Below are 25,474 nucleotides of genomic sequence, written 5' to 3'. Positions count from 1 at the left end.
AATACCTGATACTGTCAGACTTCTTCATTTTTGCCAACATAGCTTAAAATGATAAGTATAAAGTGATTTCTTAATCTTTCACTTTACATTCCCCTGATGACAGTGTAGGTAAATAATTGTTCATATTTATTTGCCACGTGTATATCTTCTTATATGTATTTTCTTAGTACATACATTAAGTTGCACAAAAACACATTATCCTGGCCTAAGGTATGCGTGCATGCATAAACACCAAAGCAAGTATTTATTTCTGGGAGATAAGAGAGGGGAATACTATCAAGAAAAGGTATGCCAAAGAACTTGGACTGTATTTGAAATTTTACTTCCCAAGTCGAATAACTATAATTACTTATTATGTTATTCTCTATGCTTTTTGTATCTCTCAAATAACTAAATTATGAAATGTAAAAAGATAATATAAATGCATGGTCAACAAGCAAGCACTCATGACCACTCTGGGAAAGGCATTCAAAGGATTTCTTGGGGAACCAAGAATTAAATGAAATGTAAACCTTGGAAACAAGGCAGGCTGTGGTGCAACAACTAGAGGTAAACATTAAATTCACTAAAACACAGAAATGAAGGCTACACAATGTGAATTACCATGATAGAAAAGACTGATCTTTCCCCTTAACAAGAGACACAATATAAATATGAAAAATACTATAGACACAGCGAAAGACAACAAAGCTTACCAGCAAAAATCAGGAAGTGTGATTTTAAATACACTAAGTATTTTTCACAGAAAGTAGTCAACAGATATCGCTTCACTTTAAAATGTGTTAAATTCGGACATAAAAATTAAATACATTGCTAAAAGTAATATGGAGATTAGGAAAACTAGACACAAATTATACTTTCCCTACTCCATGAAACTGCTGTAATCAAGGTTACAAAGGATCTTTGCAGTATTAAACCCAATGGCAAATTCTCAGTTTTCATCTTATTTACTCATCAGCAGTATCTGACAAGGCTAATCATCACCCCCTTGAACTTCCTTAACTTGATTTCTGAGACATCACATTCCAGTGAAAAGTCATTAACTTATTCTTTGAAGACAGGGATTTGACAAAATGATGCTCAAGTTCATGTGGAGAAAGATACAAGTGAGGAAAGTCAGAAATTGCTACAAAAAAAGGAAAAGAATAAAGCAGAACAACCTTACTGAACACTAAATGCATGAGGAAGGTACAATAATTAATAAAACTTGCTATTGGGACAGACAGAGAGGCAGATACATGGAACAGGCCAGAAATAGGCCCAGATTTACAGGACAATTTATTTGTGGCATCTCAAGTCAGAAGAAAAAAGATAGATTATTTAATAAACATTATAATGACGGCTGTCTGGCCACATATAAGAACAAAAAGCTGAATCATTACAGCCAATACATAAATTTTATAAAACAATTTTCAGATGTAAAGAAAAAAGAAACTTTAAACAACTGGAAGAAAGCATGTGTGAGTTACTTAATAAACTTGGTGGGCATAAGGGCTTTTTGAGCACGACCAAAAATTCAGAGGACACAGAGGAAAGGACTACTAAGTCTGAAGTGTAAATTCTAAGACAAACACTACCAAGGAAACAAAGAAGAAAAAGACAAACAAAACATATTTGGCAAATCATGAGGGAAGAGGCCAATTCAACATGGGAAAAAATTAAACCATGTGACAGAAAATATAAAAATGACAGGAACATGTAGGTTCCCAAAGAAAACTATGAAAAAAAGCTCAATGTGCACTCAGATTTAAACAAATATTAAGCAGGAAGGTAGACATTTTTAATTATCTATCAAGTCCATGGAAATTTTTAGAGGTTTGGCAACAATTGTCTGATGAAGCTGTGAAGGAAGTCATCTGAATATAAAAAAGCCACAGGCTTTGTAAAGAACTGGGCATCCTTTTTTTTTTTTTTTGGATTCATACAGTGTCATTCTTGAATGAGGTTATTTATGTCACTATCTGTTATGCTGTCATGACAAATATGTAAATAAGGAAAAAAATCTAGAAATATCTACTGACACAGCTACAGGACATCAGTTAATTATGGTGTAAGACACTGACGGCCATGCAGACATTAAAAACAATGAGACAAAGCTACATTTAAAAAGACACAAACATGTTTACTTTTAAATGAATAAAAAAGCGTGATCCTAATTGTCTTTTTTTAAAAAGGTGTGTGACACATACAAGCCTACATATATGCCCAGATATTTAATAAAAGAATATGCAATAATTAACAGCAAGTTACATCTAAGGAGCTGCACTGACAGGGCCAAAGAATGAGAAAAAATAATTTCATTTCCGATGTTTTTGTACTTCTTGAAATTTTTTTACTTTGAACATATATTACTTTCATAATTTAAAACTAGCAAAAACGTACAACAAATTAGCACCCACTAACAAGATATCATAGCCAACTATTTAGAGTGATCTAACTTTTATGTTTACTTGAAAGCAGATGAAAACCAAACTAATGTAACAGAGGACGAATGCTAAACACGGTCCTCTGTACACCAAGGAAAAGCTGAGTTTGAAGTTTAGTAAGGTGAGTTACCTTTCCTGGCTATCGTTAGAGGTTAACAATGAACGGGGACAACATCAAAACTTCTCATCCATCCCCTCAACGGAGAGGAACAACAATCAGCAGTGCCTACTCTGTCACCTCAAAGGCAGCCTTGATGAAGCTAAATGTGGGAGGGGCAGATGATCAATAGTACTTTCCTGATTGATTATAAACTGTTAGCCTCTTCCCAGGAGTGACGAAGGTAAAAAAAGAAAGAAAGTCTTCTTTTCCTTGAGACATGCACATTACATGTCAGGACACTAGCACGTGTCTATTCAAAACTGTAGTCCTCTTAACCCCGAGGATGGAGCGGCAAGCACCTGGCCCATGCGCTGCACTAACAGGTCACCACAGCTGCCGTACGAGACAGAAGACCAGGACGGGCAGAGGGATGTCAGTGCAAACGCTCGGGCCATTTACAAGGCACCGTGCACAAACAGTACCACGGAGAAGACGCCTGAAGATACCAGACAGTGTTGACTTGGAAATTTTAAGAACCGAATCTGCAGAGCAGTTTTAACAACCTACCTCCTTCAACAACAGTTTTTACTTCCTACCTGCAAAAGCATCAACAGAGGAAGGAGGACTTTGACAGCATGTGGGTACAATGCAGAGGGCCCTGGGTTCAGAACACCTACACCTCACCTTCTTCTGAAGAACGTTGACCTTCCGCTCCTTCACGTCCAGCATGTCCTTGAGGTCATGGATCTCCCCAGCCTGCGTCCCCTTCTCTTCAGCCATGTCCTGGATTTGCTTTGTCTTCTTATTCAGCATGGTTTCCTTCTCTTCCAAACGCAACCGCAGAGCGTCCACCTACGAGTGTTAGGATTTTTACAAGTGATTAACTGAAAAGAAGGACTTCCCAGGTGGCTCAGCAGTGAAGAACCCGCCTGCCAATGCAGGAGACTCCAACGCGATCCCTGGGCTGGGAAGATCACCGAGAAGGGCATGGCAACCCACCCCAGTATTCTTGCCTGGAGAATCCCCATGGACAGAGGAGCCTGGCGGGCTACAGTCCATGGGGGTCGCAAAGAGTCGGACATGACTTAGTGACTAAACAACAACAATTGAAAAGAAAGGAATGTAATTCCTTCCCAATAGATGTGTGCTGTTGCCTAAATGATATTTTTGGAGCAAGCTTACATTAGAATCAAATAACGGGGCTTCCCTGATAGCTCAGTTGGTAAAGAATCTGACTGCAATGCAGGAGACCCCGGTTCAAGTCCTGGGTTGGGAAGATCTGCTGGAGAAGGGAAAAAGCTACCCACTCCAGTATTCTGGCCTGCAGAACTAGCCCATGGGGGTTGCAAAGAGCCGGACAAGACTGAGCGACTTTCACTTTCTGGAGAAGGGAAGGGCTACATACCACTGTAAATATAAACATGACTACTCAGAAATTAAATTCTAAAATTCTGTGAGCTCTTTCATAATGAAATAAAAATTTTACATCAGTTAAATTACGATGGTATCAAGATAAATAGATCTGAATAAACGGGACAAAATAGAGAATTGTTATATACAGGCTGAGCTTTGCTACTTCTATAAGAGCAGGTATGATCTATTATGTTTCTCAAATTTTACGTGCATTAGAATCCTTCAGAAGATTTGAAATGAATGCCTGGTCAAGCTATCAGAGTTTCTAATCCAGCAAGGTTGGGGCTCAAGGATCAGTATTTCTAACAAGTTCCCAAGTGACGCCACACTGCTTTAGAAAATTTAAGATTAGAAAGAAGACTGTAACTGCCACCAAACATGACATTTGCTTTATCAGATACTACAATCCACTTGCAGCTGACAATGTTATCACACACTTAGAGATCTGCGAGGCACAGCAACTCTACTACCAGTTCCTCAGACTAGACAGCCAAAGTTTGCTGTCCAGGTACCAAAGCATCTGCAAATAATAGTGTTATAACTATAATGTCAATAATATATCAAAACTATATCATATCAAAAGGATATGGAGGGAGGTTCAAGAGGGAGGGGACATATGTTTTTACCTATGGCTGATTCATATTGACGTATGGCAGAAACCAACACCACACTGTAAAGCAATTATCCTCCAGTTAAAAATAAGTAAATAAATAACCAGTATTAGCAAAAAAAAAAAAAAAAAAAACAAAGAAAATAAGACAGAGAGACCATAAATAAGGCTGAACGTCCAAGAATTGATGTTTTCCAATTGTGGTGCTACAGAAGACTCTTGAGAGTCCCTTGGACAGCAAGAAGATCAAACCAGTCAATCCTAAGGGAAATCAACCCTGAATACTCATTGGAAGGACTGATGCTGAAGCTCCAATACTTTGGCCACCTGATATGAACAGTCAACTCACTGGAAAAGACCCTGATGCTGGAAAAGACCTTGGGCAAGACTGAAGGCAAAAGGAGAAGAGGGTGGCAGAGGATGAGATGGTTGGATGACACCACCGATTCAATGGATATGAACTTGGGTGAACTCTGGGAGACAGTGAGGGACAGGGAGGCCTGGTGTGCTGCAGTTTATGGGGTCACTAAGAGTCGGACATGATTTAGCAACTGAACAACAAAGCAAAAAAAAAAAAATCTAACATTATATAAAAATAATATGGTATCTGAGTATCAATACTGTGTGTGCAATATTGTATGTGTGTAGTGGTACTTACTGTGCAATAGATATTGAGGAAATTTTCCTAGGAAACTAGTCTCATTTGAAACTGCTATAGATAAGCCATCATGCACTTATGAATTATCTTAAACTATGCTAGAGAGGAAAAATGTATAAATGAAAAGATTTCACTCTGCTAATCTCTATTTGTCTCAACCACTTCAATGCCACCAGTGTTGCCAAGCCAGATATTGGGGAGCCACCTTTTCAGGGCTCATTTATAATTCTTCACCCCAAGTTCCACTGTCCCCTCAATAAACACTCCTTCATCTGTAACTTTCCTCTGGTTTAATAAATGACACATGGCAAGCTTTATTATATTCTGCAAAGATTCACCTAAGAAAATCTCATCTGAAAATCTCATTTCTGAAACTCAGCTCTTTCCCTTCTTCTATGCCTGCTAAGCCTATTCTTTGTTCATAGCATAACCCCTGACCCATCACCCTTTTTGTTATCCACCTCCACTGTGGTTTTATTTCTCTCCCAGCCTGAGCAATCATTTCAAATACAGCTTCACATCATTTTGTTTTGCTTTGTTTTTTGCAGTCATGTTGATTGCATAAATCTTTACTTCTAAATTAACCAGCTTTCTTCATTCTACCCTCACACTTCTGAACCTTCTTGCATGTGGTCATGTATGTGCTTGTCAACCACATATAGAGTATTATGAAAAGCCCTCAGAACTATGAGGACAGTAACTGTGAGACCTCAGAGTGCTGCTTCTTTGCGAAAAGCACCTAGATGTCCTGCTGCGCTTTTGCATCAGATCCCTGACTCCGCTAAATGACCTGGAGGTGGGCCTGTGCTAACCACTCACTAAAGCCTGTATGCTGTTCTGAGGGAATGTCAGGTATGAGACCCACAGGAACTGGTGACTGAAAAAGGTAATGAGTGAAAACTCTTGTTATACACACATAAACTTTTGGTGTTACTGCAGTGGGAAATGCCGGCTTTGATATTCAAAATATTTTATATCCCAAAGATTAGGCACAAACTACCCGTGCCCACATATACCCTAATCACTAAATGATCTTTTCAAGTCAAGTCACCTGTGTACACTTTTTCTTGGTCTGCTTTTTTGTGCAACGCAGAATTTAAATGTGCTGGTCTGGAGATCTAAGATAAAAAACAACCACAAAAACCACTTTGCTACTACGAGATTAATCGCTCTGAATTCTACACTGATCTTTTGGTTTGAACTAAATTCATAGTGTAATTTTGCGTGAGGTCCGTATTTCACAAACCACACACACACAAAAAAAAAGCATATTCAGGGAAACCCCTCAGAGATTAGCAGGATACACAGTCATCACCCTAACACCATTCTTGGCAGGGGGAATAATGCCTTGTTTATTCATGTCCGCTGGGCTGGAGGAACAGCATCTATCCAGCTTGCCAAGCATCAAGGTCTGTGGCAAGCAGGTTATGCCAACTTCAACAAAAGTAGGAGGCTTTTCCTCTGCACGGCTTTCTCTACCAATGAACATGAACAGAAAAACGGCTACCCTGTTGTTCTGGTCTTTTACTTCTGATCACAAAACTATTAACCTCAACTTCCTTCCCACCAAAAAAAAACAATAATAATAATCGCAACCCATCTTAGCCTTCTTCTGTTTTTTTTTTTCTTCTTCTGTTTTATATCAATAAATAGATCTACCTAAGAGCACAGTAGTATTTGCATGGAAACAATGGTGTATTTCCTATAATTCCTCTCTTGGAGTTACAGGACTCACTCTGCTTCCAACTATCTGACCACGCCTTTTCAATGTTCTTCACTGGTGCGTGATAAGTCACTTCAGTCATGTCTGACTCTTTGCAACCCCATGGACTGTAATCCACCAGGCTCCTCTGCCCATGGGATTCTCCAGGCAGAGTACTGAAGTGGGTTGCCATGCCCTTCTCCAGGGGGTCTTCCCAACCCAGGGATTGAACCCAGGTCTCTTATGTTAACCCAAGTCCTACATTAACAGGTGAGTTCTTTACCACTAGCGCCACCTGGGAAGCCTGTTCTTCACTGGACCCTCTGTCATTTCCCTCTATGTCTCACTCCCTTCAACTTCCTCTGGAGAAACCACTTCATTCCTAAGGCTTTAGCCACCACCCCCATAACAACAACGCCCACATATTTATTCCCGGTCCCAACCAGTTTTAAAAACCTGAGATTCTAACAAAAGTTTCTGCTTAAATCAGATATTCCACTGAATATTCCACTTAGAATGAGGTTTTTTTTTTAAAGAATCTTTCCTTTTAAAGGACCTTTAAAAGTGGTCAAACATTAATGCAGATTAAATCTGAGTGATGTCTGTTATTTTCTGCATTTTTCCTGTATTTGACAGTATTTTGAAAGGTTTTTAAAAATTAAATAAACTACTGCTAATTTTAAGAATGCAAAAAAAGCCAAGTCCACACTAAGTGACCTGCCCAAGATCACAGCATAACCTCCTGTCACCACATCTCCCACTGTCTCCACCTAGAAAGAAGGATGAACGAAGGGCACTGGGCCAGGAAACCAACACCATACACAAGCAGACCTTTTAAAAAGTCTATTTCAACAAACACAGTGAGTTCGTTTGACACCTCATCCCCATGAAAAGCTGAAGAGCTCAGAGAAACTTCAATAAGACCACAGGCAGAGATGTGTCATTCCACAGTTTATTTGTACAAGGGTAGGAGGGGGTTGCAAATGTATAGTCTAAAAAAAAGCCAAAGGCAATACTTTAAGCCAGTGATATTTAATATTAACCTCCAAATTCAGATGAGAGCATCATAATTAAAAAACTATTCTAGCCACATTAAACGTCTATCTCAACCTTAAGAAGTTGGCATTATAATTAATTTCATGGACCGATGAAAAAATGGAAGAGGAAAGAGGTAAAATAACTCATCCTAGGCCACATAACTAATAAATGCAGGACGCTGTGTTTCAAGCCAAGGTTTGACTTCAAAGCCCAGCTTTTGACCACAATGCTACTAAATCCAGACCAGCTCTGTGGAGGTTAACAGATCAACAGAGGTGTTCACAAAACAGGAACAATTCCATGGGTATTATTAATACACACTGCTCCCAAAGACCTCAATCCCTGGCTTAATTTAGTGATTTGGGAGCCAGATGAAAGTCCAGGATAGCTTCAGAGAGGAAGACGAGATCAATTAAGAGCAAGAGAAGTATTAGTAATTACAGAAATAGATGAGAACTTTTCAAGAGTTGGTTCAAACTGACTTTTAGGGGATCCAATAGGAGAAAGCTGTTGTCAAGTGTCATCAAAGTACTTTATGAAAAAAAGTAAATCCTAATAAACAGGAATATAACATTCATAAAATCACCCCAATTCAAAAGGAAGCTCACTTTCCTACTGTTATTGTTCAGAATGAGACACTTATATTCGAGCAGTTGTCCTGATAACTTGTGGGGGTAAACTGCTGAAACTCAGTTATTCCCACAATGGCTAAAAGCAAATATAAAAACCATCCAAGAATGACCACAAATACAGTCTTTGTTCTCTACGGTACAAGAAGCCAATCACAAGCCCATCTGTGTGAGACCTAGTTAATGAAAACATTATTTGAGAGGGGTACAAAGAGAAGGATGAACTGCCAAGGGGAAGAAGTCATCTATTAGACTGTGACAAGCTTTTAAGTGTTTGCATCATCACTAACCAACTGCCTGGGACTCTGGTTCGCACACCTGCCACCTCCATCCAAAGCCGTCACAGCAGCAAGCTCGGAAGCAGGCTCACTTCTAAAGCGAGGGCGCCCTCTTCTGACTCTCTCATAGAACTGCATGCAACCAGGTACTGATGTGGAAAACTCTAATAAAGCTCTAAGTTAACACATTTACAGGTTACATTTTCCAGGTAGTTCTGCATCTGCAATTCCGTGAGTAAACCTTAATTTTGCTTTATAAAATAGTAAACAGCAGAACTTCCACATAAAATTTATTCCAATGAAGTGACCATGTTCTCTCACTGTTTTAGCAGTTTACAGACATGAGCTGACAGTATCATAAGAACTATGATGATGCCGACAGCTGACATACGAAGACTTTACTATGTGACAGGCACCAAGCGTGGATAAATTGGCTTAATGCTAACAACCTAATGAGGCCGGCACTCCTCTTCACCTTACAGATGTGAAACAAGGCACAATGAACTTAAGCAACAGGTCAGAATCTGCACCTGCTGGCCAGCGGTCAAACTCGGTAACGCTGACGCCAGAGCCGTATTCATACCCAAAACATGCTTCTGAGGTAGGAAGCTGATGCCATGATTAACCAAAACATGATCAAAATAGAAAAGGCCTAAGTAAGCCGTAAGGAAAATTATAAACACACCATCTAAATTGCTCATTTTCAACAAAATCTCACAGTATAAAAATAATATGTGAAATATTTTGGTCATTTTTCTCTTCCTCCTCACTTGAAGATACTGAACTTCTGGGTCTGTAATGTTCTTCTGCATTCTTTTTACTACCCGTTCCTTTTTCTCATTAAACTATACCTCTGTCAATTATCCAGTTCTTTAAAAGAAAACCTTAATCCACATTACTGCTTTTTCTTCTGTAAAGCACAACTGCAAGAATTTCAAACCTGTCAATCCTAAAGGAAATCAGTCCTGAATATTCCTTGGAAGGACTGATGCTGAAGCTGAAACTCCAATACTTTGGCCAACTGATGTGAAGAACTGACTCACTGGAAAAGACCCAGATGCTGGCAAAGATTGAGGGCAGCAGGAGAAGGGGACGTCAGAGGATAAGATGGTTGGATGGCATCACCGACTCGATGGACATGAGTTTGAGTGGGCTCCGGGAGTTGGTGACGGATAGGGAAGCCCGGAGTGCTACAATCCATGGGGTGGCAAAGAGTCGGACATGACTGAGTGACTGAACTGAACTGAAAGCAGAACTGCTTACCTACTCCTACCTAAATTCTCTACATCATTGAGCTCTTTAGAAAATATTTTCCTTTAGACAGTAAATCCAAACAGATCATTGCAAATATGACAGATTCTCATCTGTATGAAATTATTCAGTATGTTCTTACCTAAATCTAGGCTGAGAGCCTAGATCATCTTCTAAGATTTCTAAAAACGCTAACCCTATTTTCAAACAGGACGTGAAGGCACGTATCTAACAATCTGCAGCTCAAAACAAGATGAATCTTGAACATTTCTGTATTCTGCAGTTTGTATACTTAAAGCTATTCGTAGTACCAAAAATTAAGGACACTTAATCACCCAACACAGGCAGCCCAAGCTCATGGTCATTAATGACTGAGATTTACCATGGGTGAGAACAAATGCTTTTACAACTATCTTTTCATTTCTTAATGTTAGTTTAAAGTATACTTGCGTGTGTGCATGCTTAGTCAGGTCTGATTCTTTCTGACCCCATGGACTATAGCCCGCCAGGCTCCTCTCTGTCCTTGGAATTCTCCAGGCAAGAATATTAGAGTGTGTTGCTATTCCCTTATCCAGGGAAGCTTCCCAACCCAAGGATCGAACCTGTGTCTCCTGCTCCAGCACTGGCAAGCAGGTTCTTTACCAGAGTCACCTGGGAAGTCCTAAAGTATTCTTACAAATATCAGAAATATATGTAAACTGCACTGGTTTTAATTTCTTAGATCCAAGAATGACAGAAACAAGATGACTATAGTTTAGTACAATAACCGATCACACTGCTATAGAATCCCTCGTAGCAGTATCCATGGCTCCCATATCTCAGCACAACAAGAAGTGCACAAGTAACACAAGTGCCAAGGTGCCCAGGAACAGGGTCCCTGCAGAGCCCAGCACGCCTTCACCTCGGTCTGCAGGATGGCAGCCCTCTGCTCCTTGGCCGTCAAGGACTCCTTCAGCACTTCGATGTGCTGCTTGCTGTCTGAGAACTGGTTGGTGAGGGTTTCCAGTTTTGTCTGCAGGGCTAGTAGTTCCGTGTCCTTTCTGGACAGCTCCTGCTTCACCTGACCAATCTAGAGAAGAAAAACAGAACAGTGTAAGGAAAAAAGGAATAAAGCCAAGAACCTCTGATCTGGATCTCGGACAGATCCAGGTCAAAATATGCAGCATTAATTTTAGGACAGGGCACAAACCATCTTTTTGCATCATCTAATCTTAGATGACCCACCCCCCCCCCCCAAAATCAAGGCTTACTCAACTAATAGGAAAACTCCCAGCTTCCATTTATTGTCTCCTAAACTTTTGAAATCCTTTAGAAAAGGAATGGATGGATGATGAAAAATCCCAATTCACTTAGATGATGATGAGATAACAGTAAGCATCTGATCATGACTAAACCAGTGTTCACTTCATTAAGACATAATAAACTTCAAATCATAAGTAAAGCAGGATTAGTATAGATGTAATACAGAGAGAAAAAAGAAACTTCCTAGCACTGCTATTTAAACTCAAAAGCTGCTATTGCAGTTCTTGTATCTTTTCATTCTGAAATGAAAGCTTACATGAAGTCTCTGTCTCATAAAGCCACTTTTAGTTTATAAGGCATTATAAACGTGCTTTTAAAAAAAAATCATATCATTTTGAGGAGTTAAGGATACTGAACTAAAAAAAGACTCCACCTACAAAGTTGTATCACCTACAACATGTCATATCAACTAAATGGATAAAAGTATATAACCTAAATAAAGAATGCGTAAAATCTCATTCTGTAAGAGTCTATATGTATAATTTGAAGTTGAATTACTCTGACAGAGTAATCCATAAATCAACAGGTGCCACTCACCCCCTCCCACAAATTTTTCTCATCTTGACATGTTTATTGCTTAGTTGCTAATTTCTGTCCAACTCCTTGCGACCCCGTGGACTGTAGCCTGCCAGGCTCCTCTGTCCATGAGATTCTCCAAGCAAGAATACTGGAGTGTGGGTGGCCATTTCCTCCTCTAGGGGATCTTCCTGACCCAGAGATCAAACCTGTGTCTACAGCACTGGCAGGCAGGTTCCTTAATACCGAGCCACCAGGAAAGTCCAAAGATTTGATTAACTGACAGAATGGTGAACAATTTTGCTTTTTTTTTTGGCTGTGCTGCATGGCACGTGGGATCTCAACTCCCTGACCAGAAATTGAACTTGTGCTCCATCCACTGGAAGTCAGAGTCTAACCACTGAATCACCAGAGAAGTCCCACCTTGACTTAGAAAACATTTCAATTCAACCATCTCCTTTACATTCTACTGTGTTTCTAAGAATTTTTAGTTCTTTTATTCTAAATGTAAGCCAGCTTAACAGTAATGACATCTGCTTTTACATTACGTCTACTGCCTGGCAAGGCATTCATGCACTAAAATACAGACTAATTACTGGAAGCATAAACTTGGTAAAAAGTCAGTAATCACAGTATAACTGAGGAAACAAAAAATATTTTTTTTAAAGTTGTATGTATCTAAACTATTTTGGCTGCAATAATCTTAGGCACTAGGACCAAAGCCGGAGAAGGCAATGGCACCCCACTCCAGCACTCTTGCCTGGAAAATCCCATGGACAGAGGAGCCTGGAAGGCTGCAGTCCATAGGGTCACTACAAGTCGGACACGACTGAGCGACTTCACTTTCACTTTTCACTTTCACACACTGGAGAAGGAAATGGCAACCCACTCCAGTGTTCTTGCCTTGAGAATCCCAGGGACGGGGGAGGCTGGTGGGCTGCCGTCTATGGGGTCGCAGAGAGTCGGACATGACTGAAGCGACTTAGCAGCAGCAGCAGCAGGGCCAAAGCATTTGAGAACAACTGCCCATGAGAAAGTATGAAATAAATTTTACTGTAATTAAAATTAGACTTTTTTAAGGGGCACTAAAAATAAATTTCTGATTTACTCTTCGGTTTCAGCAGGAAGTCAAGCATTTTCCTCATATGCATGAAATCTCTATTTATAAATCTAATTATTCATTCATTCAACAAGTATTCCTGTGAGCTCACTGAATGCAAAGTACTGGCTGATACTACTGACATCAGAGAAAGATAACAGCAGCTGTCTCCACCCTGGAATACAGAAAGGTGCCCAGGAGTCACCACGTACTGGTGGTGTAGCATCTTTCACAACATCCCTTTACCAACAAAAAACACACACTGTGTTATCCCATCCCTGACAAACAGAAGGCATGAAAAATGCACTTGTTGTATGAATGAATATACAGAAGGAATGTTCCCACCTCATCAGCTAAAGAACCTATGGCTTAATTTCAATACCAAAAAAAAAAAAAGGTAACAACACAAAAAGAACCCATGGCTTACAGATTACTCAAATTACCAGCTACCTCTGACCATGTGATCAAAAATAAACATAAAATTTCAGTTTCCTCCTTATCTGCATTATTAAATAATCCTCAAATAATGCTATACTGACCATCAAGACTGAGAAAGAGAAGAAAATATTCTAAACAGAGGAGTTTGGAAGCACAAAATTTCCCTAGAAGTTAAAAGCATACAACGTTATGTGGCAGCCTGGATGGGAGGAGGATCTGGGGGAGAATGGATAATGATACCTATGACTGCGCCCCTTGCTGTTGACCTGAAACTATCACAACAGTGTTCATCGGCTATACACCAACATAAGATAAGAAGTTAAAAGTTAAGAGTACAAGGCTTTGCAGTCAATCCCAAGTAAGAATACATGTGTCCTCTAGAATAATGTCCTCTCTAAGCCTTGGTTTCCTAATCAGTAAGATAGGGAGAAACCAAACCTGTGCCACTGTATTGTGTACAGATTAAACAAACAAGAAAAGATGTATGGAATGTTGAGCCTTTTGTTTGACACAAAAAGATTAATAATAATAGCTGAGGGAAATAAAAGTTACAGACCAACTTTTCCTCTGGACAATTCATGGTTACCACAAACCAAATTGGACCCTTTTAGACAAAATATCTCACTTTTCTGTCTACACGATAAAGGGGTCAATAAGTAAATAGCAAACACACCAAATTAGTACAAGTGTTTTGTTTTTGTTTTTTTAAATGCTGCATTCCAGTCTTATCCCACCATTATTTTTCAGATGCGTTTTTTCCCGACACTTGCGAGATAAATGGGTGCCCGACGAGCTCAGGGCAGTGGGGTGCAGGCCCTACTGGCCCAGGTCCGGGCACCAGAGGGCTGGTGTAAAAATCAAACTGCCAAAACCCTCAACTTGGGTACAAGCCAAAAAAAAAAAAAAAATCAAACTGCCTCTTATAGCCGAGTCTCCTGAGCACCCCTGTGTGCCCTCAGCTTCTTCATCTATAGAGTGGGTTGATAATGTATCTACCTATACCTAACTTAGCAGGTTTCAAAATGCTTATAATAAGTACTCGAGTGTTAACAATTTTTTAATAATCATTTTATCACAGTTTGAAGTGGAATTCCAACTTCTCTAGACAGGAGATGGAACTAGATTTGGAGACTAATTTACTAGATAATTATAAATTAAGCTAACTACTTCCTAGACATCTGTTTCACAGAAAAGTATAATGTGTTGCAAAAATCACCTATCAGGGACTTAGGAGGTGATGTCTACCTAGGAGGGTAAAGCACTTCGCTCAAGAAGTGAGATTCAAACAAACCCTGGGTCGTGGGCCTAGAACATCTGCACATTCTTTGTACCTAAGAAGAGAAAGAGACCATCCACATACATCAAGTGTCTGATGACAGGAAAGAAGCCAAGGGGAAAAAAAAAACAAGCTTTGAAGCGCCATCCACGCAGTGACAGAGCAACGATGGAGAACCAAGGACAGGCCCTCCGGAGCGCGCACGGCTGACTGCACACAGGGGGAGAAGAGGAGTCGGTTAAAGAGCAGAGCGGGCCGGTTAGTGCAGCGCCGGGCAGAAACGCCGACCGCAGAGGGAGAGGGGAGCACCCAGAGCCAGCCCGGGCCCCGCCGCGGGACCACGGCCCGCAAAGGGTGAATCTTACGGCAAAGACCTCAGCCTGCAGACCAGCCGCTCTCTGTTTCAGCTCCTGCCCTTGGGCCTCTTTGGCACTTAGCTCCTCCTTCAGTTGCTCTACCTGTCACGACATCGTTATTCCTTTTCACTCAGGTGTCCACCTGGGTCATCTTCTTGCCTGCTTTTGAGCCAGAGCAGGAACTGGAAGCAACAGTAACTCATAGAACACAATCAGATTGGTTCCCCTAATCTCCTCTTCAAAGGACCCCTGGATGGGTTTGCTCTTTTCACAGGGCCTTTTTCAGGGACTGTAATGTGCTAACCGGCAAATGGGAAGCAGAGACGCTATTTTATTTTGTTCTCAAGTGAGAGGGACAAATCAAGCTAACAGAAAGTTGGATGTGTGGATTTTTCAGCTCTGGAAGTTATATGAAACTGGCTGTGGTCACGCATAACAGATTCTTAAGATAACAGAGGAATATTCTACTGACTTATATGCAAGTATGGGGATCACAGCAAGAAGCCAGAAACTGCACCATCAGAGGAACAGTTTCCACTTCTGAGAAACTGGGGAACTGACACAACTGGGATATTGGGGCAGGGGGGGCGGGTAGGAACAGTTTCTACTTCTGAGAAATTGGGGAACTGACACAATTGGCATATTGGGGGGGTGTTGGGGGGATACTTATTTTCTAGTTATTATTTTATAATTTAAATTATGATCTTTAATTAAAATACCACAAACCTGATAAACTGATAATGGTAATAAACTATATCCTCCAACTTGCCTAAAATAGTTGAGAAAATCAAACTAAGTGCCTTTGGATCTAAGGAAGGAATACTGTGATGGAGGTTATAATGCAGACTGATGTGTCTCAGCCTTCCTTACTGTATATATAGCTAAGTGCACGTGGCAAACAATAAACCTGATATACATGGCTCTTCCCCAAGGAGGAGCGCAAAGGACTTTCCTTTAAGGAACTGTGTTTGAAGGGAAGGTGCGATTTTATTTAAGTCATTTCAGGGGGGAAAAAAGAGGTGTGGGTTCAGCCTTTTGGTGTTCTGACTTTTAAATTGTTTCACAAGAGAATGTGACGTTTCATACAAGGAGAAAAACTCATCTGGATGTAATTCTGCTTGCCTCAGAAGTACTGACAGACATGAAGAGCTAAATCATGATAATACACACCTAGCCTCACACAAGTGATTTTAAGTGAAATCCGAAATATCCATACAACATCAGTAATTCTAATGTTAATACTGGGAAAGTTTTATCTGAAAGAATTATGTTTCAAGTATCCTTCCCTGAAGCCTGATAACGTAGCGTGAGGTCCATCATCACTAAAGAGGCAGGAATACACATCAGTTTTTCAACCCCCTCCCCCTTTAAAAATCAGGTATCTCACACCATTACCTTGTTCTTCATAAATTTAGAATGGCTCCGGTAGACCTCCATTTGCTTCATCTCCTCCTCTCGCTCTTCAGTACTCAAAGCCCCATTGGATTTCAGCATCTGGATCTCCTCTTCCAAGTCTCGGAGCCCACGCTCCATAGAGGAGATTTTTGAATCCTGAGAGCAATGTAAGATTGAGACATTAAAGTCTTCCTGAATTGCTTCTGGGCCTTTCGGCTAAAATCAAGTGTAAAGTCTTCCTGAAAAATCAGCAAGGCTGAACAAGCCAGCCTTTACAGTGTGAAATTTAATAAAGATCAACACATATGTAAAATAACTACAAGAGGTGCCCTGCTTCTGAAATATATCCTTCCTGACCATAGTATGTTTTTCCTTTAATTCCTTCCTCTGTGCCCTTCTGATTAAAGCTAACAGTATTAATGAAAGAAGCAGAAGCAATGGACAACTAGTTGAAGTTTCTGAGCACTTTATGGTCAACAAACTTCTGTAGAAAACATCTGTAATATTAAGGGGAAAACCTTTCCAGGTTATAATACTTTATCATTTTACTCGGCAACCTTAAAAGGTTTATTTCTGCCCCCAATGGAGTAGGGAGAAGAGTAAGAAGGTTTTGAAGACTTATAGTAATATGTCCAACTATCTACAAGCACAAAGACCTGATATTATCCCACTGCAAAAAAGCAAAGGGATGAATCGTTAATTATATCAAAAGTTGCAGTTTACCCTACAGTGGTCCTGCCTTATCCACAGTTTTATTTTCTGTGGTTTGGCTTTCCACGGTTTCAGTTACCCGAGATCAACTGTGGTCTGAAAATATCAAATGGAAAATTCCAGAAAGAAACGATTCATCAGTTTTAAACTGCATAATGCTGTTCTGATCAACATGACGAAGCCTCACACCTCTGTCGCCCCAGGACGTGAGTCATCTCTTCGTCCACTGTATCCCTGCCCGTTGGTCACCGAGTGGGAGCCTTGGTCATCAGATGGACTGTCCTGGCATCACAGTGCTTGTGTGCAAGTGACCCACAGCACAAGCGTAGTGATGCTGGCAGCTCAGGCTAGCGAAAGAGAAGCCATAAGATGCTTCTTTTAACTGGAAAAATGGAAGTTCTCACTAAGGAAAAAGTATCATATGCTGAGGTTGCTAAGATCTATAGTACAAATGAATCTTCCATCAGTGAAACTGTGATGAAGGAAAAAGAAATTCGTGCCAGCTTTGCTGTTGCACCTCAAACTGCAAAAGTTAAGGGTACTGAGCATGATAAGCACTTAGTTTAGATGGAGACAGCATCAGAGTTGTACAGTAAGATACCAAGAGAGACCATGAGACTACTCACCTGTTCATAAAGTATACTGCTACAACTGTTTATTTTATTAATTATTGTTAATCCCTTACACTGTGCCTAGTTTATAAAATGTATCCAAGGAATGTACAGGGGAAGATACAGAATATACAGAGTGTGGTATTATACTATCTGTGGCTTCAGGCATGCACTGAGGGTCTTGGATCATAACCCCCATAGACAAGGGGGAGTGCTACTGTGTTAGTAATCTTACTTATTCTCTATACTTTACCATGAGTTTGAAATATTTCATAGTCATTTTTAAAAAGAAACATCACTGTTGTAAATCAGCCTCACCACAAATATCCACCTCCCAGTACAATACCTTCTATACCATTTTCTTGGTTTTGTCTGTCACAGTACCTAGCTTATCCCCAGATTACTTTAGATGTCATAAGTTACAGAAAATCTCCAACAAAGAACAGATATTTTTACATCGATAGTTGCATATGCTTATTCACCTATGAAATAAAGACCTTAAAGAGCATTAAATTAAGTAGAATTTTATTTTATCTGGAAATTCAGAGAAACCACTCCTTTAGGAAGAAATTTTGAGACTGACTTGTTTTTTCACTTTACCTCCAGGCTGTCGTGACTGACTTTCCTTGCTCTCTGAAAGCATGCAGATAAGAGTTAAAAAACTTATCATTAGACAGTTGTAACTAGCTATTTTTAGGTACAGGGGAGAGGTAAGGGCTGAATTCCTCAGACTTGCATTGAATTACCTTTAAAAATAATACAACAAACATTTTCTTTTACAAAACTATTCAAATGAAATTTATATTTGGTTCAAAATTAAACATACTGTATTAATACAATCAGAGACATTCTAAACCTGAACTAGGATTTTTTTTTAATATTTGACTGACATGTGTAACACTGCCATTATTTTTTTGGATTCTATTTATTTTTGGCTGTGCTGGGTCTCCATTGCTGCTCAGGCTTTTCTCTAGTTGTGGCCAGCATGGGCTATTCTCTAGCTGCAATGTGTGGGCTTCTCACTGAAGAGGCTCCTCTTGCAGAGCATGGGCTCCAGGCACAAAGGCTTCAGTAGTTGTGGCACAGGGTTAGTTTCTCCATGGCATGTGGGATCTTCTCCGACCAGGGACTGCACCCATGCCTCCTGCCTTGGCAGGCAGATTCTTTACTACTGAGCCACCAGGGGAGCCCCCTTGAACTAGGATTTTGATTTACTTGTTTACAATTATCTCAGCTCACAGAGAATAAATAAATGACTTCAAATGCACTATCTGAAAATTAAGATGACTATAAATCTTCCTGGATAGATCAAGATGTTGTCCCTCAAGAAAGACTAAAATAATAGACACAGGCATGTAATTAACTTGCCAATGAAGAAAGGGATACATGGCTCTCCTCAGACAGTAGCCTAGGCAGCAATGAAAGGGGAAGCAGAGAGAGGGGGGCGTATTTCTAGCACCACTGGGTGCCACACAAGTGGAACAGCCTCCAGCTAAGAACTCCAGCCCCACACATCAGCAGCCCCTTCCTCTATGAAGCCCCCCAAGGCCCTGGCCAGGACACATTTCCCATCTTCTCCCTGAATCCCAACACACACTGGGGGGCAGCTGTGGACTGGATCAGCACCATTGCTGCCATTTCACGCACCATAAGATCAGGCAGAAGGGACCAAGATTCCAGCTCTGACTGCCCGGAAAGAGATCCTGCCATACCTGATATGCTGGACTAGTTTTGGCACCAAAGCAACTGGTCCTCAGGCTGGGCTTATTTGAGGACAGTCCTTCCAAAGGAGGTTTTAGAACGGATGATAACTAGATAAATAAACTCTCTACCATCTTACTACTCTGTTCTTCCCCAGTCCTGAGTCTCCCAACAATAATCAACTCAGCCCACTGAAATCCTCTGCTCCGTGTTAAATTTCTCAAATCCTCAACCTTTTTTCAAAAGGTGTCTCAGCTGCATCTCAGCTTCTTCAGTTGTGATTTCAACATAACATCCACCTGACCCCACTGGGCCACCAGAATCTCTGTCTCTTGCTTCGTAGCAAAATGGCTGGAGGTTAACACAACTTAAAATAGATCCACTGCACTTCCATGCTGTCAAAAGCAAGCAAGATGATGCTGTGAACATGGGCACTCTCGTGTGCTTTACTTTTAGGTTCCAATGGGCTCAGTAAATAATATGCACAAATAACCATGTAGGGAACGCTGAGTGTGCAGTCCAACCTTCCTAAAGGCTCTCATCAAGATTATGTTCAGGACTATTAATTGTCTGACTACAAAGAACCCAGAATCCACTAATTTGGAATTTTCTGGAAAACCCTTTCCCCAGTAAGAATACAGATGTATACAATATAAGTTTTAAAAGGAAATCATCTAAGAAAACCGCTATCATAACTGTACTTAAGAAGCATATTTACACAGAACTATTTATATACCAAAAACTAAATATTCGTGTCACATCAATAAAGATTAAATGAAGGTGCATAATGCAAAACACTGCATCACACTATTTAAGGGACATGAAGAAGGTGAAAGGAGAAACAGAGATGGGGGAAAGGAGAGGAGGGAGGGTCTCTGTCTAAAAGAGTCTTCAGCTCTTGTAGGAGAGAATATGCTGTTAATAAAAACTGTAACAGCAGCAGCAGCAAACACTAACTGAACGTTTGCTATGTACCAGGCCCTGTTCAAAGTGTTTTAAGTTGTTAGGGATAGGTACTAGTATCATCATCATTTATCAATAAAGAAATTGAGGTATAGAGAAGTTAGGTTACCTGTTCTACATCATATGGCTGATTACATAAAGCCAGGTTTTTAATACAGGGAATTTCATACAGAAGGCAAGCTCTTTGTCACCAAGCACCATAACGTTCAGCCTAAAGATTTCTAACTACTCAGTAACTTAAAGCAGAGGTCCATGGAACCCCAGGGGTGCCTCCCAACCCTTCTGAAAAGCTGAAACTCTTTTCATACTAACTCTCTGACTTGCGGGCCTCTTCCACTGCGCTAACACGTGCATGAAGGTAGACGACAGGCAACAGACTGGGTGCCGTAGGACAACGGCGACAGCACGAAACCGCGCTGGCAGGCAGCGTGCTCTCAGGGTCACAGCTCTCAGGAAGAGAGAGACAAAGAGAGAAAGAACATTTTCAGGACACTGGCTCACTTAGATGCCCCGGACTGTTACTTTTCATACGCTTAACCTTAAGTACATATATTTTCATCATTCTGTGTGAGGAAACGGGAAGGGGCCAGGTCCGCCTGCTGTGTCCTGAGTATGACATGGCTCCCAGGACACTCGATGGGCTGCAACGGAATCAGGTACTTTTTTCACGAAACTCTATGCTTCCATGATGGCTCAGATGGTAAAGAATCTGCCTGCAATGTGGAAGACCTGGGTTTGATCCCTGGGTTGGGAAGATCCCCTGGAGAAGGGCCTGGCAACCCACTCCAGTATTCTTGACTGGAGAATCCAATGGACAGAAGAGCCTGGTGGGCTACAGTCCACGGGGATGCAAAGAGTCGGACACGACTGAGCGACTAAGCACAGCACAGCCTTACTTGAGAGAAGAATAGACATTTTCCTTTCTTTTTTTCTTTTTGGCTGTGCCTCTTAGAATGCAGAATCTTGGTTCCCCAACCAGGGATCCAAACCAGGTGTCCTGCGGTGTCTTAACCACTGGACCGCCAGGGAAGTCCCTGGCAGACAATTTCTTAAAAACAAGCAAAATGAGTCATTTTAAGAGAATAAGGGAAACCAACACAACTTTGTAAATCAACTATATTTAAATAAAATTTTCTTAAAAAATTTAAAAAAAAAAAAAAAAGAGAATAAGGGACCCCGAGATCAAAAGGTTTGAGAAGAGCTGATTCCAAGAAATGCTGGGCAAGAGGAAATGAAACTGAAGCTCTTTTCATGTGTCGTGTTCATGAAGTCTCACTATTTCTTCTCCGTCTACAATGTGAGTGAACTAAGTACCACTTTCTAAAACTCACACATCAAAGTGTGATCACTGGAAAGTGCGAACTGATACAGTAAGGTTCCTCATTAGGTTCCCACTTACCTTCATTTCAATAACAGTTTGCAGAGCTTTAGTTTTGGCAGAATCAGGGGCGTTCTCAAATCTCCGATGCATCTCCTGCACACAAAAAGCAAGAAAGAGAGTAAGCGTCCTCCTCTTCACTCCCATTTTCCCAAAGGAAGGTAGAGGTGGTGAGGGAGTAGTAGTTGCATGCAAAGATGCCTTCCCCAGTCTTGTGAGACACTGATCACTTCCTGTCTCCTTGCCCTTGCCCTGCAGACCAGGAAGCCCAGAGACTGCCCTCAGCTAACGGGAACAGGAGGGCCCCCATCTCTGAGCACCTGGTTACAATGCATCCCAGAGGCCTCAGCCATCATCACAGGTGATGCTCCGGCACGCCCCCAGGTTGCTGTGTCACTCTTCCACACGACTCGGCAGCATATTTCAGGACACCAAGCAATCCAACAAGGGGATTAGAAATAGTCCCTTTTCAGAAGGAGAAGTCACAGCAGTCCAGTGCGCACGGCACGAGCTGCTGAGAGCATCTGTGTTGATAGCATCCTCTGCATAACATCTGCCCGAGAACCACAGGTCCCTGGCTGACCACGATGGATGTCTCCGGTTTTGTAGGGGCCACAGTCAGAAAGAAAAAGAGAGTACGGCTGCTGAATGAGTGTCCGAAGTAGCCTATGGTTAGCCAGTGTCAAAAAACAGAGTTATTTTTTTAATCCAAATTTCCTTGAGTTCAGGATCAGAAAAGAAGGAAGGAGGCAGAAGAACATCACAGTTACGATCTTCAAGAGATTCCCCCTGGGGTTACGGACCTTTCCTGTCAGACTCTGAGATTGTCTCTGAGTCAGCTGGTACTTCCCAGGTCCCCTGAGATAGCCCAAGTGACCACAGGGAAGGTACATGGGTGCCTTCCATCTCAACAGTGTTGTTGAATGCCCAGGCCTGCCCTCTGCTCTGCTCGTTTGACATCGCTATATAGATGTCTACCAGGTCACTCGAACTTACTTCATCCAAAACAAAACTCCTGATTTCCTCCTATTTAACCTGGTCCCTCTTCTGAAGACTGGTGAGTCTTGCCCATCTCCTTAAAGGGCACTAGCCTCCTGGTGGCTCAAGCCAAACACCAGAAGGTCTCCTTCAAGTCCTCCCAGATCCTCATCTCCTACCACTTTCCAGAGCAGATCCTAACTGTTCCATCATCAAAATACTCCTCAAATTTACCATTTCACTTCATTTCCAGTCTAGTTTGAACCTAGATTACTACAACAGCCTCAAGTGAAGCTTCTTTCTATTTCTTCTGTCCATTTGAAAGAAAGCCACAGGGTAATCTTGATAAAGCATCAACAGATGATGGCACTTGACATTAAACCCTTCAATGAGTTTCCTATTTTCTTATCACTCTCTACAAGGTCAAACAATCTGACCATAACAGACAGAGGACTGGCCTCCTGGTGTAAACTATGTTAAAATTAGACAAAAAAGCATGAAGCAACTGTTTTCAGACATCGAGAAGACAAGCAGCAGAGGACCATGATCCTTGAGAGAAGAGAAACTAATGAGGTTATGATCCAGACTTGCTATCTGATGTGTGATGTGCGGACAAGAAGGCAAATGGAAAACGGCAGTCCTGCAGGGCTTGAAACACAGACCAGTGGGTCCAAGTCCCCAAGATGCTGGCAATGTGCGAAGCAGAGTAACAGAGAGGAAGAAGCTAGCTGGTAAAGCATCTGATCCGACAGGGTACCCTGGAGTCTTCAGGTAAAAGCTAAGTATTGGTATGACTCCACGATGTCAGACAAACAGCGACTGTTGGGGGCAGAACAATGATCAGAGAGCGATGAGTGAGCAACTGCCTGAGCTCACAGGGGTTGGCGAGAGTCAAGCTCCAAAGTGCCCAGTGGAGAGGTCAGTGGCGCTGAGCAGAGGCACTCTAGCCCTGGAGAGACAACCACCAGGGCCAGCCCCAACAGAGTGTAAAAGTAAGTCTCATTAACAGTCAAGTTCATCCACAATTAACTCTTGCCAGGCAAAACATTCCACTAACAAAGACAGAAAAATCCACAACACGTTAATCCAGGACAAAATCTGAACCCATGAGTTCAGATCATAATCACCTGTCACCTGCATTAAGACAACAAACTCATCAGTGACCTCCCGGCTTCCAGTCTGTCCACATGCCCTACACCATCAACGGGTGATAAAGTGGGCACATGGATATTTAATAATATATGTTCAATAAATGAGCACAGAACTTTAAAAGGTATTAACAAAAAGAAAATGAATCCTGCTAATTGTTAACTAATCTTCACCTATTAATAAAGTCTTCTAAGGGCTTCCCTGGGGGGGCTCAGATGGTAAAGAATCCACCGTGCAATGCAGAAGACCCAAGTTCAATCCCTGGGTTGGGAAGATCCCTTGAAGGAAATGGCAACCCACTCCAGTATTCTTGCCTGGAGAATCCTATGGACAGAGAAGCCTGGCGGGCTACAGTCCATGGGGTCCCAAAGAGTTGGACACAAATGAGCGACTAACACTGACTGACTGACCCTACATTTTACATTTATCTACTTGAAATATTAAAACTGCATTTCTTAGAAATACCTCACAATTCAGACACTGAATTAATTTTATCTGACCTTTTCCCCACAACCGACTTCCAATTTAGGGAAATTTCCAAATGCTTTAAGGTGAAACTATTACAATTTCATTTTAAACTCCAGCAAGCATACCTGTAGTATATAAAGAAAAAAACCCATTTGAATAAAAAGAAACCCTCGTCTAACAAGGAACTTGGGTGTACTTTAAACCATTTGCAGGCATAAAATCTTCCAACTAAGACATTTTAAAACCTATCAGTTGTAACAGATTTCCGTTCAACAGCTTGCACATTAAAGCTCATTGTGAACATGTCCTGCAGTCCTTAGACTCATCAACTCCCCTTCCCACTGACACATCAACCCTCTGACATGTGCACTGTCAGTAGGGAGAGACGACTCTGGAAATAAAAGTGAAAGTACTATTCAGACAAATGTAAAAAGCAGAATATGCTATGTGCTTGCTTTATTTCACTCTCTTCAGCCTGAAAATTTTCATTCAAAACAAATTCAAGTACAGGTAGAATTATCTGGATCTTGTCATGCTGTCAACTATGGTGCACACCAAAAAATGCCTTCAATTCCTCTCATTCATACCCTAAAGAATAATGACTAGACAAAGAAAACAAATAAGGTAGAAACAAAATCTCTCTTTTGTTAGTAGTTTTCTTTCTTTTAAAAAGTCAGTCAACACTTGCTTACACAGCTGAGAGAAAGGAGTATTCAGGGCTGAAAAGCAGCACTTATGTCTGAACTTTCTTTTTTTCAACATTCAGGTTTTAGCCTCCAGCACCCCTGGTTCTTGGGTAGATGTCCCTTCACCAGATTTAATTCTCCACACAAGTTCAGGGCTGACTGTATTCAACACAGACACGTGGGAAAGAACCCTCAGTACTCTGCCTGCACCTGAACTCCAGATATCAGGCGGGGGCACTGCACTGTAACCCCTCATCATCTCGACCGACAGCATCATTTTGAGAAAACATACCCTCCTGCCAAAATGAGGCACAAGTCACACACACACACACACATTGAGAC

At 41.2% G+C, this 25,474-nt stretch overlaps 1 protein-coding gene across 15 annotated transcripts in view; it reads right to left on the bottom strand.

Moving 5' to 3' along the window:
- The window catches only part of ERC1 (ELKS/RAB6-interacting/CAST family member 1), a 265,228-nt gene that overhangs the window by 177,988 nt on the left and 61,766 nt on the right, over window positions 1-25,474 (bottom strand). For 8 of the 15 annotated variants that reach the window (XM_070453239.1, XM_070453247.1, XM_070453248.1 and 5 more), the window contains exons 4-8: window positions 21,873-21,947; window positions 16,488-16,643; window positions 15,102-15,194; window positions 11,007-11,174; window positions 3,211-3,378 (exon numbers count right to left, since the gene is read on the bottom strand). In XM_070453239.1, the coding sequence (XP_070309340.1) occupies window positions 3,211-3,378; window positions 11,007-11,174; window positions 15,102-15,194; window positions 16,488-16,643; window positions 21,873-21,947 (660 nt within the window). The remainder of the gene's footprint in view (window positions 1-3,210; window positions 3,379-11,006; window positions 11,175-15,101; window positions 15,195-16,487; window positions 16,644-21,872; window positions 21,948-25,474) is intronic. The other 7 variants (XM_070453244.1, XM_070453250.1, XM_070453252.1 and 4 more) reach the window with 2 other exon arrangements.

This window comes from Odocoileus virginianus, chromosome 23 (genome assembly GCF_023699985.2).
Source record: "Odocoileus virginianus isolate 20LAN1187 ecotype Illinois chromosome 23, Ovbor_1.2, whole genome shotgun sequence".
In the NCBI taxonomy this organism is placed as follows: Eukaryota; Metazoa; Chordata; class Mammalia; order Artiodactyla; family Cervidae; genus Odocoileus; species Odocoileus virginianus.
The sequence above is the reverse complement of the archived record's forward strand: the minus strand, read 5'-3'. Positions and strand labels throughout refer to the sequence as shown.